The sequence below is a fragment of the Hippocampus comes genome, unplaced genomic scaffold, assembly GCF_001891065.2.
Source record: "Hippocampus comes isolate QL1 unplaced genomic scaffold, H_comes_QL1_v1.1 scaffold80, whole genome shotgun sequence".
Classification (NCBI taxonomy): domain Eukaryota; kingdom Metazoa; phylum Chordata; class Actinopteri; order Syngnathiformes; family Syngnathidae; genus Hippocampus; species Hippocampus comes.
In genome coordinates, this window is record NW_017806164.1 from 1859119 (window position 1) to 1875151 (window position 16033).

The 16033-nt window shown below is 41.2% G+C and overlaps 1 protein-coding gene across 1 annotated transcript; it reads left to right on the forward strand.

Annotated features, from left to right (window-relative positions):
• Window positions 1-1950: 1950 nt before the first annotated feature.
• On the forward strand, window positions 1951-15480 carry fam120b (family with sequence similarity 120 member B). The gene is made up of 15 exons (XM_019895913.1): window positions 1951-2032; window positions 2302-2424; window positions 3159-3349; window positions 3822-3955; window positions 4036-4158; window positions 4731-4922; window positions 5014-5278; window positions 5365-5548; window positions 5640-5741; window positions 6233-6405; window positions 7739-7831; window positions 10642-10848; window positions 11629-11770; window positions 14834-15092; window positions 15162-15480. Exons 2-14 carry the CDS (start codon window positions 2304-2306, stop codon window positions 15079-15081), a joined length of 2175 nt encoding a protein of 724 aa, XP_019751472.1. The 5' UTR covers window positions 1951-2032; window positions 2302-2303; the 3' UTR covers window positions 15082-15092; window positions 15162-15480.
• The last annotated feature ends 553 nt before the right edge of the window (window positions 15481-16033 follow it).

The window sequence follows — 16033 nt, forward strand, 5'->3', positions numbered from 1 at the left end:
CTCTAAAATAATTTTGCATTTCAAAATATCATATCATGTCAGTCATCTGTGCTCCTGTTTATCGTTGATAGGAACACAGTGGAAAGCAACTGAACTTGTGAGAGCTTATCTAAATGATACTGCACACGTTTGGTGGGAGCTACTGTTTCTTCTGCCTGAGTAAGTGCGTAACATGAAGGTGACGTGGCATGCTGCTGTGTAACTTAGTCTCTCGGTTTCAGTTTGTAGACACAATGGCAGAGCGTAATCAGAGTCATGTGTGGAGCTATTTCACTTCAACGAGCAGCCAAAATGCAGTTTGTGAAATCAGTGAAAAAAATGTAAGGCGTTGTGGCAATACAATAAACCTTGTGCAACATTTCGGGTTCACACAGAATGCACGGCATTTATAATGAGGCGGACAGATGAGGAGAATGCAGAAACAGGTGCTGCTGCTTCAAGGACAACATGGGGCATCTCTAGCGTAGTCCTTTGGTGCTGCAGGCAGGTACTATCCAGGTGCCGAGGGACAAAATTGAATACTTTAAGCACCCGTGAAGCTTTGCTACTTTTGGAGGTGTTGAAATAAATAAATGTGTTCATTTCTCCTGTGCCATGTAAATCCGCTTCAATTCCAAGCGCCAACTCTCAGTTCCAAATTCGCATCCGTGCTCCACGCCGACACTTTTCTTTCCTCATCCTAAGCTCCAGCAGCCATCCATCCAGCCTCACCAATGCAGACTGTCCAACAGCGCCGACATCTTCGCTAAACAAAACAGGGCTGTGAAAAATGCTGCTCATTACAGGTGCAAAAAACACATGCGTTCCGGGTCTGTCGAGCGGCCAACATCAAATAGCACCGACATCCCTCCCATCAAAATAAGTGCTGGTACACGCGTTCTGTTGAGAGGGCACAACCATCAAGCACAGTTTCTTCTCCTTCGATGAGAGTTGTGGCCAAATGTTTAAAAAGTCCACAACGGGTCCACATGAAGGACAACAAACACCATATGACAAGACAAAAGACAAACACAACAAAAAAAGCCGAACTCCTGAAGATGAAGTGGGACAAACATCTTAACACACCTCTGAACACCAGATTTTTATTTTTCACTTGATATAACAGTTCTACTTTCAACATTAATAACAAGACTGAAAAATTAGAACTGAAGGATGAGTTGAAACCTCATCAGTCTGGATCATCAGCATCTGTTCTGACCCCCTAATGTCCCTCTTTTGTTAAAATGTATTGTTTAAAGTGCAAAGTGTGACTCTTTCTCTCTCAGTCATGTTAATTCTCTTCTTTAGTGTACAGTATTGACATGTCCTGTAGTTTGCGAAACTTGAGCCTCAACAAGAAAAAACCCCAAAACGATACGATATGATTGACACTAAAATGTTTTCACGATATGTCAGCATGGCCTTAACTTTTGAGGGCACACACTGGGGGCAAATTTACAGCTGAGCTCCCCCTTCCTTGAAAATCAGTTGACTGTGAGAGGTGAATTGCCCTCCTAGCCCACTGAGCATCTGGCTGGGGAACGACAGATGCTGACAGCTGGACTGACAGCCAGCATATGCCGCTTTCTTTATTTCTGCTAAGCTCAGACAATAGAACTGAGAGGGCGGGGGTTTATTGTGTGGAGGGTAGAGCTAATAGCTTGTGACTTCAGAAAAGAGTCTCTATTCTCCTGGAGAGCAATTAGTCCGTCTCTCATCCCAGCCTGGAGAGTTTATGGGTGGACTGAGGCCACAGACAGCAGTGGTCCATTCATATTCATGCAACATTGAGACGTTTATACTTTTCAAATTAAATCTACAACATCTACTCTCGATTTCTATTAAATGTGTATCTTTAGATGTGTATGCTATTTTATCTGTGGATTGGCCGCACAAATTCAGATTACACGTTTAAACCGAGTAGTGTTTGCCGCATGCGCGCGCTTCTGACGTGCGCTTTGTTTTGTAGCGTCGTGACGTCACACACGACGCAGGAAGTGAGAGCAAACCAAAACAATCCGGACGCTCTGCTGTCTCACGCGAAATATTTCAAGTAAGTAGCCTGATAAAGGAGATTTAAAATAGTAGCGCCAACAACAAAGAGTGTGTCTTGAGTTACTTTAGAAATGCAAGGTCAGCCAGCGACTGTACCGTAACTAATGAACGTTGAAAAATGGAAGCTAAGCTAATCGTTATCATCAAGGAGAAAGTAATCCTAAAAGTAGCATCTATCTCATTCGGACGTGACGACGTCAACAGATATCAAGTAGACGCTTTCTTTGTGCCACCTAATGAATGTTAGTGTGTGCTCTCTTTCTGTAGAAATGGGAGTGAAAGGTCTCCAATATTTCATGGAGCGCTGCTGTCCAGAATCCTGCGTGACTGTCAATCTGAGAGAGATGGCCAGACAACATGTTTACAAAACAACCGACAACTCTTCCAGCTGTGAGTCTATCTATAAGGCTCATGTATATTTGCAATGTGTCTATAAAGTCACGACACATGTTCACGAAATGTTCAAGACATTTTCAACGTTTTGTTCAATGTGACAGCAAATAAAGTTGATGTGATTTGCCAAATTCAAGTGCATTTGATGTCAAAATCCACATTACTGTCAATTGCTTGTGTCTGTCGGGGCCTTTCTCAAAGGCACCGTAAGATTATAGTAGGAAACAGACGAGCATCTCTCCAACAATTTGTTACAATTTAAAAATGTATCTAAATTCTCATTCAATAAACACTTTTCATGCCAGCAAAAGACTTTAAATCGAGTTGTACATATTAAAGGTCACCTTAATAGTGGAAAAATGATTTATTTTAATAATTTTAACGATGGTTACAGATTACTGTGTGGGTGGAAAGTGAGTCATTTCACGGTACAACAAAATTATCGATGCTGATTTATTAGCACTCAATCATATAGTGATGTAATGGGCAACCAGTACAGAGGTGTGTTGACCACTTTTCTGTTCCATTTCTGCTTCTTTGCTGATCATCATATTTTTGCCATCTCTTGTACTCTTCTGCGGTTGCATCACTTAAAAAACGTACAAAAAAAACCCTTTAAATACTAATTCGGCTGGAGTCTGAAGAGATATGCCAGTTGTCTGAATTTACTATACCTGTGTATGCATTTCTACCCTGAAAATTGTATTCATTTATATTTCCATTTGGTTCAGGTCCCACACTCGTTGTGGATGGCATGGCCTGCCTGTGCCACTGGTACTTGTGTAAAGACTGGGTGTGCGGGGGGCAGTGGAAGGAGTACATGAGCATCCTGAGAAGCTGGGTGGAGACATTCACCTCTGCAGGAATCCGTCTTGTCTTCTTCTTCGATGGCATGGTTGAGGAGAAGAAGAGACCCGTATGGGTGCGGAACACAACCTTGTATAGACAGTATTGTTACCTTAATAGAATTTTCACACCTTGCTATTTCACCTATGTCACTGGTGTCAAATTCAAGGTCCGGGGGCCAGGTGTGGCCCGCCACATCATTTTACGTGGTCCGCGTAAGCAAATCAAAGATGACAACTTCTATGATGCTTGCTAAAATCTGTACCAAAATTTCAAATTTTCATATACAGTATAATTAATCAGGGACATATTGCAAGCAATTTCTTGTTTCCAAACACCTCATTACAGTTACTTAAACAATAATTGAATAACATGTTATTCTTGACCTCTTTATATAGTTACAGCCGTAACGGCCCTCCAAGAGAAACGGTAATTATAATGTGGCTCGTAACAAAAATGAATTTGACACCCCTGATCCATGTGGTGCCTGCTGAAATATGTTCCCTGTTCAATTGGGTTGAAAACTGTTGTTTGATGACTGCTTGCAGGTGAAGCGGCGGCGAAGAGTGAATGGGGAGATATCTAAAATATTCCGTTACATTAAGTTACACGGCGAGCAACCAGGCAAAGATCTCTTCAGTCTGCCATCTGGCTTGGCAACATTCACACGCTTTGCCCTCAGGTTTGCAATGTATGATAATATTATGATAATAATAATAATAATGATGATAATTTTGATTTTTTTTTTTGGCGGGGGAGCAGATCATTAGGTCAGGATGTATTTTGCTCAGTGCAGGAGGCTGACTATGAGATTGCCTGTTATGCCCGACGCCATGGCTGCATGGGCATTTTGGGACAGGACTCAGACTTTGTCATTTTTAACAGGTTGGTTAACTTGAGGCTGTTATTTTTAGTTAAATATGAATGTAATGTATTCATAAGAATATATGTTGTAATATGAAAATGTATACATTGGTTGTTATTCTGTTGTCTCAAACAACCATAGTCTAGCAAAAATGTGTTCTCCTTCACAGACAAATACAAAGATCAAAATGATGCTTTTATGTCAAGCAAATATTTTTCTACTTGTCACAGATGAGAAATATTTTTTCATCTTCATCCATGAGACAAGATGAAAGTATTTCTTTGGGGACTCAGACAAAAGAATAAGAGAAGCGGAAAAATCTAAAAACATTTGGAGAAATGTGTTGATGATATGTGTGATGATATGAATGAATTTCAAAAAAAGCCAGCCGTCAAACCGCATCATTCCGAACACAAAGAAATTGCTTGCAACAATAATGAAAAAAAGATGGTGTGAGACTTTCTTCATTTTCTTTTGAGCCTTGCACAAATTCATCCCTTGTGTCACTGACAAGTCAAATTGACTGTAGAAAATTGAAGAAAATCCACACAAGGTGCCAGATCTAAATGTGTAATTTTTGTTCTTTTTCAAGCGCTCCTTACTTATCAGTGGCAAAACTGCACTTAGACCGCCTCACCACTGTCCTGTATGACCGAGAGATACTTTGCCGTGCCATTGGATTGAATGTTTCTCAGTTACCGCTACTGGCCTGTCTCCTCGGAAATGATGTGGTGCCAGAGGAGTGCATGCAGGCGATCCGGAATAATGCAATGGCCGCATACAGGTGCGAGTCGGGTCCTCTTCATCTGAGATTGTCATCATTAAAATATTAATCTGATAAAAGACACAAAACATGTACCGGTACTTTTTCTCAGGAAGTCGTATGATGCAGCCCACTCTGGTGCTCCTCAAGGGCAAATGGTGTTCGCTGTATCCCAGTTTGTCAGCTCTTTGTGGGGCACAGAGGAGGAAGAGATGGGGCTCATACCTCTGACTCTGAAACTACCAGTTGCAGAGAGAAAGCTCCTGGAAAAAGGAATTTGCTCCTATTTGCTGGCTGCACCGGACGTTCCTCAGCAGGATGCCACACCTCCATTTACCTCTACCTTTGAGAAATATGTCAGTCCAGAAATATTAAAGGTATGTCCGGTACCATGCCATGTGCACATCTATAACTACTTTGCTGAGTCTCACCCATGTTTCCCTCTTTGGTTGTCTCGCTATAGGCTTGTAGAGAAAAGCATGTCTCGGCAGAGGGTTTCATGGTTTACAATGTCCTGTGCGAAGGAGTGATTGAATGTAGTAACAGTCTGGAAGATGAGGAGGATCATGAACTGTTGCCTCAGGCTGTGGTTTTTAAGTCCTCCAGACAACACATCTATGGTCTGCTCCTCCTCAACAAGCACGATGGTAGACACCGAAGACACATAACATATAGAGCAGCTTTGCATTCATGGACTCCCACGTGCAAAGTCGTTCTTAAAACCTTGTGTGTTTTCAGACAGCACAGCGGAACCTCCAGCCATCAGAGAGTGGATTGTCTATCCAGGCAACCCTTTGAATGAGCCCGACATGGTCCCCGCCGTGCCAATCTGCATCCCGTGTACAGTAACTGCAGTCCTCGTGAAAATAGTCATAGCTAATACACTCTTTAAAGACACTGTAAAGTCAATTCAGAGACTTGTTTGTAAATACATAAAACAATTTGAAAGATAATTGCTGAAAACATGCAAAGGCTGAGATCTATGGAGTTCTGAATTGCGGAGATATTGCGTTAAATTGTTTGTCACCTTTTCACTTTACTTGTTTTTTTTTGGTTGGGGGGAGGGCAGGAGAGCTGGCTAAAACAGCACTTAGTGACGCATTTGAGTGAAAAAGGCCTTTCGACGACCTGGTGAAGTATATTCCAGCCACCAAGAACTTCAAGCATTTATATTCTCGTGCCTCAAACGTAGTTATGTGGATGCCTTTCTTCACCATTCTTTAAGTCGTCTGATAGAATTCCCTATCATTAATGCAGCTTTTGCCCCATACATTCAGTGTTTTTGAATCCTCAACCAAACACTTTAATATTTTATCTGTCTGGTTTTGTAGGTGAGCAGCCCAGTCTGGACTTGATGTGGTTCACTTCTGGCCCGGATGTTTCGGCCTTGCGTCTGATGAGCTTTTTTTCAATATTTGACTGCCAGGAGTTTGCCGAATTGCATGGAGTCATTGAAGACTTTCTTCTGGCTGCTCTTTGTCTGGTCACCTATATTGTCCTCCAGGTACTACCGAGTAGAAGAGTTTACTAATTTTATGGTAGTTATGTTTTAAAGCCAAATGTACTTTGGTTAAAAAGTGAAGATATAACACCAGAACAGACTTTTTGTTTTGGATATGATCGTCTGTTCTTTTGCTAACATGTGATGTGATGTTAAACAGTTCTCGTTAATAGCGTGTTTGGCTACTTGGCCGCAATTATCACCCAGAGTGACCAGTTTAGCTTGAGAAACGTCAACAGCAGCTGAGATAACCACCTAAGAACTTCATTCTTTCATTCACCTCACCCACATTGTTTCTTTATAATGGTTTCGAGTGTTAGCCTTTTTCATTTACGTTTGTTTGGCGTCACCAGTAGGCCACCAAAGATGAGATTTTGAATTGCTTTTTAATGAAATACAATTTATTACAACTTTGCCCTAAAACTAATTTTGTGTTAACAAGAAAGCAATACTTTGTTTGTCAAGAGGAATATCCAGTTTATATTTTTTTTTCCTCACCATTTCACAAACAGTTCGGTCCCGAAGTATTTCGACAATGTCTGTGTTGATTTTTCCTTTATGGCGGCACCACAATATCAAGATGATTTTCAACTATAAATGATGATTTACAGGTTTTCCGAAAATTTATCATTGAGTAATTCCAACCATTTTATGTCGCCTCAAGTAATAGGCTCAAATGTTTTTGGGTTCATCACATAACCACATAAAAATACATGTTCTATGGTGAAGGTTATGTCAACTGTCATGCCATGTGGACGTACGGCTTCCATGCCTTGCTTCTGGGCACCTGCTCTCACTGTCCATATTAGTCGCTGCTGTTTTTCTGGGTTCCAGGTAGATTTTTGACACAACTCTCAGATGTTTGCTTTTGCGACTGTGATTGAACTGGTCTAAAAATCAACAACAACAAAAAACATCACAACAGACAGGCAGCTTGTTTGAGGGTCTGTTAGACGAGTAGACAAGCAAAGATGAGCGGACGGGCCAACAGACAACAGTGGCTGTTGTTGTCTGAGGGCCGCTGGATTCACATTCGCTCACCCCTCGTCTGTTTGAATAGCTTCGGGGTTTGTTTGTTTTGAACACACACACACACACACACACACACACACACACACACACACACACACACACACACACACACACACACACACACACACACACACACACTGGCTGCTTTCTTTGCTGCATTCAGGATTGTTACTTTCCCTTGTGAGGACAGACCAAACAAACCGACCCACTCAGAAGACACACCGGGATGCGATTGAATTTGAAAGCCATTTCTTTTTTGTACGTCACCATATATTTCTCCATCTTACTATCGGTCTCTTTGTAGGTACCATCTTTATGTTCAGAGGATGTGGATGCTTACCTGAGTCAAGCTGTGTGTCTGAGGCTCAGATCTCTGCAAGAGCTTCAACATATCAAGGTCAGCAAAGTAGTCGCTTATTTGAACTCGTTCAATATGTGATGCGTTTTCCTATGTATGAGAACAATGGCCCTTGTATACTTTACAGTAAACACGCTTCTAGTCAGGGAAAATGAAAAGGGGAAAAAAATGTAGAGAAAACCCAAATAGGCTCTTGAATGGGGATCTCGTCGAGAAAACAAACAGCGCAATTAGAAGTGAGCTTGTTATGTAAATGGTGTTGTTTGTATTTTGTGTTTTTCTTTTTTTTTCCTGAGTGTTAATCGTCTCTGTATCTGTCTGCTATTACACACAGCTCCTACTTTGAAATGCAGTTCTTGTTCATTATTGACTATGTACGTGATATTTTAAGTGCCATTGTCAATCAAAACTGAGTATTATTTTTGCAAAGACAGAATCTTCAATGGGGCTTTTGTCATCAATGGCAAATTGTTCAGCTGTAACTACTGTAGAGACCAGTGCGTGTACCTCACAAGTTTGACCTCTCACAAGCCTGATGTTGCTGTCATCAGGCTGGGAGCAATCCTTCCTGTTGACTTTCTTAAAAAAGCTAATGTGAGATTTAAAATCACTCAATATATAACGTCTGTGGTTTGGTCCGCATCCGTTGTTTAAATTACAATTATTTACAGTTGTTTTAAAAAGTCACGATTCTCGCCAGAGAAGGACCTTAAAGTGTCTTACCAGCTGTTCCTAAAACCAGTCGCTGCCTTGTTTTTGACCCTTTTATTTTCCCTGCTTAATTACCGTACTTATTTTGTGTTTTGACTCTTCGTCTTTTGGCTACACAGTAATTAGGGCAATGTCTTGTATTTAATAGGTGATCTCTGGGAAAGGTTGGAGGCTCTTGGGAGGGCGTGGGCCTGAAAATGATCAGTATAGATTCACCACTAAGCAGGCACAGACAAAAAGAAGAATAGGCTTGCATATGGCTCGCCATTGTTGCACATTTGAGTGTGTGTGTCCATCATTATATCTGTCTGTCTGTGTTTGCACATTCTACTTGGAAATGTATATTTAGAGAAGTCACTATCATGTTGTGTATGTTCACATTAATGTAAAATGAAACCAGCCATTTGTGTTTGTTTCGAAAGGAAAGAGGTTGCGGTTAGGTTTTGGGATGCCTTGTTTTCTTGCAGCATTCCGCCCCATGGAGTTGCCTGTGCGTGTGTGTGTGTGTGTGTGTGTGTGCGTGTGTGTGTGTGTGTGTGTGTGTGTGTGTGTGTGTGTGTGTGTGTGTGTGTGTGTGTGTGTGCGCGCGCATGTGCGTGCGTGTGTGTGTGAGAAAGACGGAAAGAGTGTTCTGGCGACAGTCACCCGTCTGTCCTGGCTGACGCTCACCACATGTATCTATTTACGTCAAACACACACACACACACACACACACACACCTCAATGAACAGCCTATATACACATGCACAGTTTTCTGTCTTTTGTCCTACTTTGTGTTCTCATATTCTTATTCTTTGTTCCTCTTTCAGTCTTCTTTTCCTTCTTTGTGTCAGTTTGTTTGTGCGCTTCAGGCTTTTTCTGCGTCTGTCCAATGCTTCATTGTTTTCGGTGTGTGAAGCTGTGTTTGACTGGAAGCAGGTGACAGGCAGGGCTGCGCAAGTGTGTGTGTGAGTGTGTGTGTGTGTGTGTGTGTGTGTGTGTGTGTGTGCGCGTGCACGCACTCGTGTGTGTATATAATCACAGCTATCAGCGCTATCTGCCAAGTGACAGGTGACAGCATAAAATGTGCACACAGTGAACATCTGCCTGCTGTCATTGACTCTTTCCAACATAATGCAATAAGCACTCTGTAGTAACATTGGAAATTGTAGCTAGTCTTGAACTGGATTTATAATGATATCATAGATAGTGTAACTTGGGTGTTTTTGCAGCTTTCGCGATTTTTGACCTCGAGTAAAAGTATAGGAAATGTGTTCTGTGCGGTGATACTAAGGCACATATTCATTTTGTATCTTCAGATTCTATTTACTGGGATTAATGTCAGTCATATCAATTTAAAAAGCAGATTTTGGCCTATGTCAGGGTAAAAAAAAATTTTACATAGTGTCACAGGTCCTCACTTGGAAAAAAAAAAGTTTACCAAATAAAAAGAATATTTGACATTGTTGTTTCTGAACACCACTACTGTCATCAATTAAAAACTTTTGAAGAGGATAAGCATTTACAGATGTTTTTTTTTTCTACTTTCCAAAATTGTGTTTATGTTTTAAAGTGATAAAGAAAAACAATGATTGATTCTTTTCCAATTCAGGAAAAGAGAGCATAACTGCTTAAAATGAATTATCCACTTTTCCTAACTTAGGTTTGGAACTTTGTTTGTGGTCTGTTGCTGCCAAAAATAATTACAGGTAACATATCTGCCTTCTTGTCATAAATGTTGGTCAGAAGAAAGCAATCAATTTTATCTGTGGTTCTATTGTTCTTGTTTTGATTGTAAAGTGTCGTTGAGTGTTTTGAAAGGCGCTTATAAATGTAATGTATTATTATTATTATTAATCCTTAAGGTAGATTAATGGTTGCATCAAGGCACCTTTTCGAACGGCGTTTCCTCAAAGTACTTCCTGGTCATCGCTCTTGGATAAAAAAAGAAAGGAAAGTACCGAAGCAAAATCCACAATCCCAAAAAGACGATTGTCCTCGACTGAGCTGTCTGCTGAAAGAATGAAAAGTGACGTGGTGCAAACTCATGCTACTTCTTGTCCAAGTGCCGCAACAGATGATCAAACAAAGCATCAGACTGTGTGTGATGTGTGTGACCAAGCCAACATAATTCCAAAGTTCTTTTTTTTTTTCCTCAGCTGCCATTCCTCTGCAGCCGAGCAGTCCAACTGGGCTCTCTCTACGTCCGAGGACTGAGCTACATGCTGGGGGCCAACTGTGCCAGTGGCTGCCCATTGCCCAACGCTGCCCTCATGCCTTGGCAGAGCTTCGATGGACAGCTCTTCCACTCGAAATACCTGCTGGCGCATAGCCGCACTGAGCAAGCAGTGCTGCTGGATAAGCATGTGAGTGGGAACAGGGAGCCCAACAGTTTAAATACACTCTGTTTCATGAGGTACACCTGCACGGTCGAAAGACATCCAGGGCTCAAAATTCCCTCTTTACAAAATATATGCCCGGATTTGATTGTCAGTTCTAATTGACTCCATTCCTCTGCAAACATGGACAGGATAAGCAGTATCGAAAATAAAAGGAAGGGCAACTGGGCAGCCTGGCGAGGTTGTGGTTAGCATGTCTGCCTCCCAGTCGAGAGGTCCAGAGTTTGCATGTTCTGCCCATACATGTTTTAAATTTTCTCCGTGCACTCTTGCTTCCGCCAACTTGCAATTCAGGTTAGGTTCACTAATGACTTTTATTTTGTGTGATAAATTAAAGTGGAATGTAAGAGGAGGTCACACTTAATACAGTTGGGCCAACTTTAGCCTATTATGATTTTTCTTTTGGTTTTCTTATTTTTATTGTTTTTAGATAGCAAAGCCAGTGGTGTTGCTGATAGCAAAAGTTCTAATGATGACCCAAGACTTAAACAATTCGTGAATTTAAATTACAATGCACTGTTTGCATCTTTATGGAAACAGCTGTCTCCCCTTGAAACTACAACCACAACAAAAGACATGTTCAACAAAATTTTTGACATATATCTTCACATGGATTTCTTTAGATTGTTTGGATGTGTTCAGTGATGCGTCCATGTGTGTGTACGTATCAGTTTTAAGGAAAATGATGTCACAAGTCAGGCCCGATTAACAGCAATGTCTTTTTGTTATTGTCTGCTCCCTTTCCAGCCGTCCAGTCTTGCCTTGTTTCTCCAGCTGAGAGAGAAACATTTAGAAGTTTGCAAGAAGAGAAACAGAGTCTTGCAGTCTCAATCCAAAGTTAACGTGCTCGGACAAAGCCATAGGCCCCAATACAGAGATGGACGCACAGGTGACTATAAGTGACATATTTCACATATTTTCTCCTCTATATTTTGTCATTCATCAATTTTCTCTTTCTGAAACATACTTGCTCTGTGTTCGTTTCAGTTTTATTACTACGCAGTTTAAGTTAAGACTGAATTTTGTCGCTCAAATACTGGGCGCACTTGTCAAGAGTCTCATATCAACTGTGCATTTAGTTCCATGTTTTGATTTTGCAAAGACCTCACATTTGAGAATAGTTTGAACAATGCACACCGGGGCTGAAAATACTCATGGTGCCAAATGGAGAAACAGCATATTAATCTGACCATTGATCAATGGTTGTAGTTCTCTGGTAGCCCTCAGTGAACCACATTACCCAGAGGGCCGTGCTGTAACCAGCTCCATGTGTGCTGTGGTCTTTTACACACGCACGCACGCACACGGCTGCAAGCACATGTGCACGCCTGAATCCAACACTTGCTTTGTCAGTACACTAGTAATAGCATGTTTCTGTTTATAGGCTGGGAGCACTCTATTTTAAGACACACAACAACAATGATTACAGGCTTTTCTTTACGTCTCAAAACCCCCCATCAGCCCCCACTCGGCTCTCGGCTCCCCTTTACCTCACTTGTTCCCATACGATGATCCTTTTATCTTCTCTGTCCTGTCTTTACCTCATTTCCCGCAGCATTTTCACACCTTACCATCTTTTACCTCCTGTCTGTATAATTAAAAAAAAAAAAACAGCTTTATGAACAACAGGGAAGAAACACAGGACAGTTTTAACACCCCAAAATGAAAAAAACCTATCTTGGCAGCTTGTTTATTCCCTCCAATTGTTCATCACGCTGTATATGTACAGTGCTCAACATAGATGATTAGTAAGTAAACTTTAAATCAATTTCTCAGTGAACACAAGAACGTTGCTTAGAATTTTACTGATGAGCAGCTTCAGCTTTGGTAGACTTCTTATGAATAAGATTTTTTTTTTTTAATCTAACGTTGAGTGATGCTAGACTCAGCCTCAGTGGGATACTCATTGTTGTCACATAAATTACATTTTTGTAAAAGTATTGTCTGTGTATTGACAAACTGTGCATTACAGGTATAGTTCCCTAAGGAAAATCAATCACAAAATTCATTTTGAAAAGTTTTAGAAAAACGAAACAGTTCTCAACAATAAGGAGAGAAAAAGTTGTCACTTTTTCTTGTAATCCCGCCGCTCCAAAATGCACTTTACTCCGCCTACAGCTCAAATGAAGCTCGAATGAAACTGCAAGTCGGAAAAGAAATGGAAAACTTCCACAATTCAAATAAACCTCTGACCAGTGTTGAGTACACAAAAACTATTTCCAGTCAAAGTTTTGACGCGAAACACCACTGAAATGTTGATTGAAATGCTCGTCTTTACGTCAGTGAAGTAATTGGCCTTTCAAAGAACTTATGTTTGTTGTCCAAAAAAAACAAAAATACCTATTATTATGAATAGACTTGAACTCTCCGCCACTTGCTGGTCAGTCATCGGGCACGAGTCAGCAGCAGCCTTGTGAAATATGAACCCGTTGTTTTCATGCAACTCCTGTGACTTTTGGTGAATGCTTTTTTTTCTTTTTTTTTTTCTTTTTTTTTTAAAGCAGCAGCTTGTGCCAAGTTGGTTTACCCCAAACTGTCTGCTCTTTACTCAAGTCAAGCTCTGTGGGTCTCAGGAGGATGCATAAGATGGAGGGCTGTGCCCTTGCACTTCCCATCATTATTTCAGACGTGTGTGTGTGTGTGTGTGTGTGTGTGTGTGTGTGTGTGTGTGTGTGTGTGTGTGCGTGCGTGTTTGTGTACACACGCGTGCGAGTTGTGCTGTCGCTTTGTGGTGCCATACCAGGCCTAGCTTGGTTTGTGTTTGTAATCAGGCCCAATTTAGCTCAGCAAATATCTCTCTCCATCCTAAATCTCTCTTTAACCATGAATCTACTTTCCTCTCCCTTTTTTTCCCTATAAGGACAAACTGACATCCATGGTTGTTTTCAGAGTAACTACTCTGCATCCACGCATCTTGAGTCTCATTTAACAGCCTTAAATTTATAGCAAGCCGTTTGTGATCCTTTCGCTTCCAACTTCCCAAAAGATGTTTTCCCTTTTTTGTACATTTCATCCAGGCTCAATCATAGGTCACTGATATTGTCGCTATCTCTCTCCTTGTTCATTTCAGATGAATATGAACGACATTTTTGCTATAATTATAGTTATCCATCCATTTTCCGATACGCTTTATCCTCACAAGGGTCGCGGGGGGTCCTGGAGCCTATCTCTGCTGTCTTCGGGCAGTAGGCAGAGGACACCCTGGACCGATTGCCAGCCAATCGCAGGGCACACAGTGACGAACAACCATCCACGCTCACACTCATACCTTGGGACAATTTAGAGTGTTCCATTAACCTGCCATGCATGTTTTTGGAATGTGTGAGTAAACCGGAGTACCCGGGGAAAACCCATGCAGGCACGGGGAGAACATGCAAACTCCACACAGGAACGCCAGAGCTGGAATCGAACCCTGCACCTCTTCACTGTGAGGTCGATGCGCTAACAACACCGGCACAGGCCACAATTGTAGTTAGTTATAGTTAATTTTATTAACGTAAGATTTAGTTTCAGTTAGTTTTTGCATTTTTGTTTTGGTTGAATTCTATAAATGAAATTGTTTTTCAATTTTATTAAAAATGTTGTCATTAGTTTTCGTTAAATATAATAATCTTGCTCTCGGCTACTTCCTGGTAGGCCGCAAAGCAACTATTACCAGATATGAGCAAGCTTTCGCCTGGGCATTGTCATCCATGTGCCCTGCCTCGTGATGAAAACCAAGTGCAGTGTGAAAAGGCCACAAGATAGCAGGCAAACGAAGGTGTTGGATTTCATCCCCTGAATAAATACAATTTCACATACAGTAAATCATTGTACATTTTTTGAGATGTCACGTCTGACCTCACTGCTGATCTTAATCTTTGTTGCATTGTTTAATATTTCTGCTCACTTTTCCGTTGAAGAATTAAAAAGATGTGAGGGAAAACATGATTTTCTATGCTTGTGCCTTCAGCTGGCGGTGACAATTGGCGGGAGAGGGGCGATACATCGTTCGGAGGGTGGAGGAGGGAGACTGGGCAACGAGGTGGTGGAAACAGCAGAGCCAAACTACAAGAGAGACCTGCACACAGAGGAAGGGGAGGAGACCAACATTCCCACCCTCGCTTTCTTCCTCCCTCTGTGGATGAAGGTGCTCAGAACACGAGCTCTCGACCAGAACACACTCTGAGTCGTTGGCGTCCTAGCAGAGGGCGATACTAGTTGGCTCCCAGGTAACATTGCCTGAGGTGTTAAATCATCACATTCGTTCATGGTCCCTCATTTGGAATTCCTCCTCTCAGATGGCGTCTGCCTCCTGCTCCTGGAACGTAACTCCACCCTGTCATAGCGGAGTGGATTAGAGTGTAGGACTTGAAGAGTTAAGGGGGTAGGAAAGAGCTGATGAAAGGCATCACAGAATGAAGTCCCTCTGAACAAACTGATTAGATGTCAAGAATGTTTGACTAAAGGATGCAGTAGGGGGGTTACGCAGAGATAATTGAGAGGTCAAGGACATTGAAATTTGTCATTTTTGTCAGCTTTTGTTTTGTTTGTTTTTTAATGAAAAAGAAGAAACATCCAGTGGCATCACTCACCACTGTTCAAACTTGCTGTGACGGACGACAGTATCAAGAAACAAATGTAGCCAATTTTTTTTTTTCAATTTTAAAATTAAAATTTCGATTGAAAACAGCAGGAGTCGTCAAACCTTTGTTTTTTTAACCTTTTGTTGGATCCATGACCACATATGTAATCCATTACAAAGTCCACCACTCTGATCTACTACTTGACATGCTACCTAGTCCAATACGTAGACACACACACATAAATTTCATACCACATAAGATTTTGAAAAATATTTTACTTGTGCCCTGAAGGGAAAAACCATCACTTGTACAGTGCAGTGACATTAAAATATCAAAACCACTTCGATATTGTTCATTTGGTCACATTGGTATTGTGCAAAAAGCAATACACTGAAATAACAAAACTGTTCTAATTTGAAACCTTACATAGAAAAATAATGCTTCGTGTTCAACTGGCAGTTTGTTCAAATTGATAATCAGTTTTTTATATATGGGTGAGTAAAATATTGGAACTAGATGTACAGTAACCTTGCAGGTGGTACATTACAAAAGCGTGTTTTGTGGTATTGCGTCACTCCTTTCTGTGT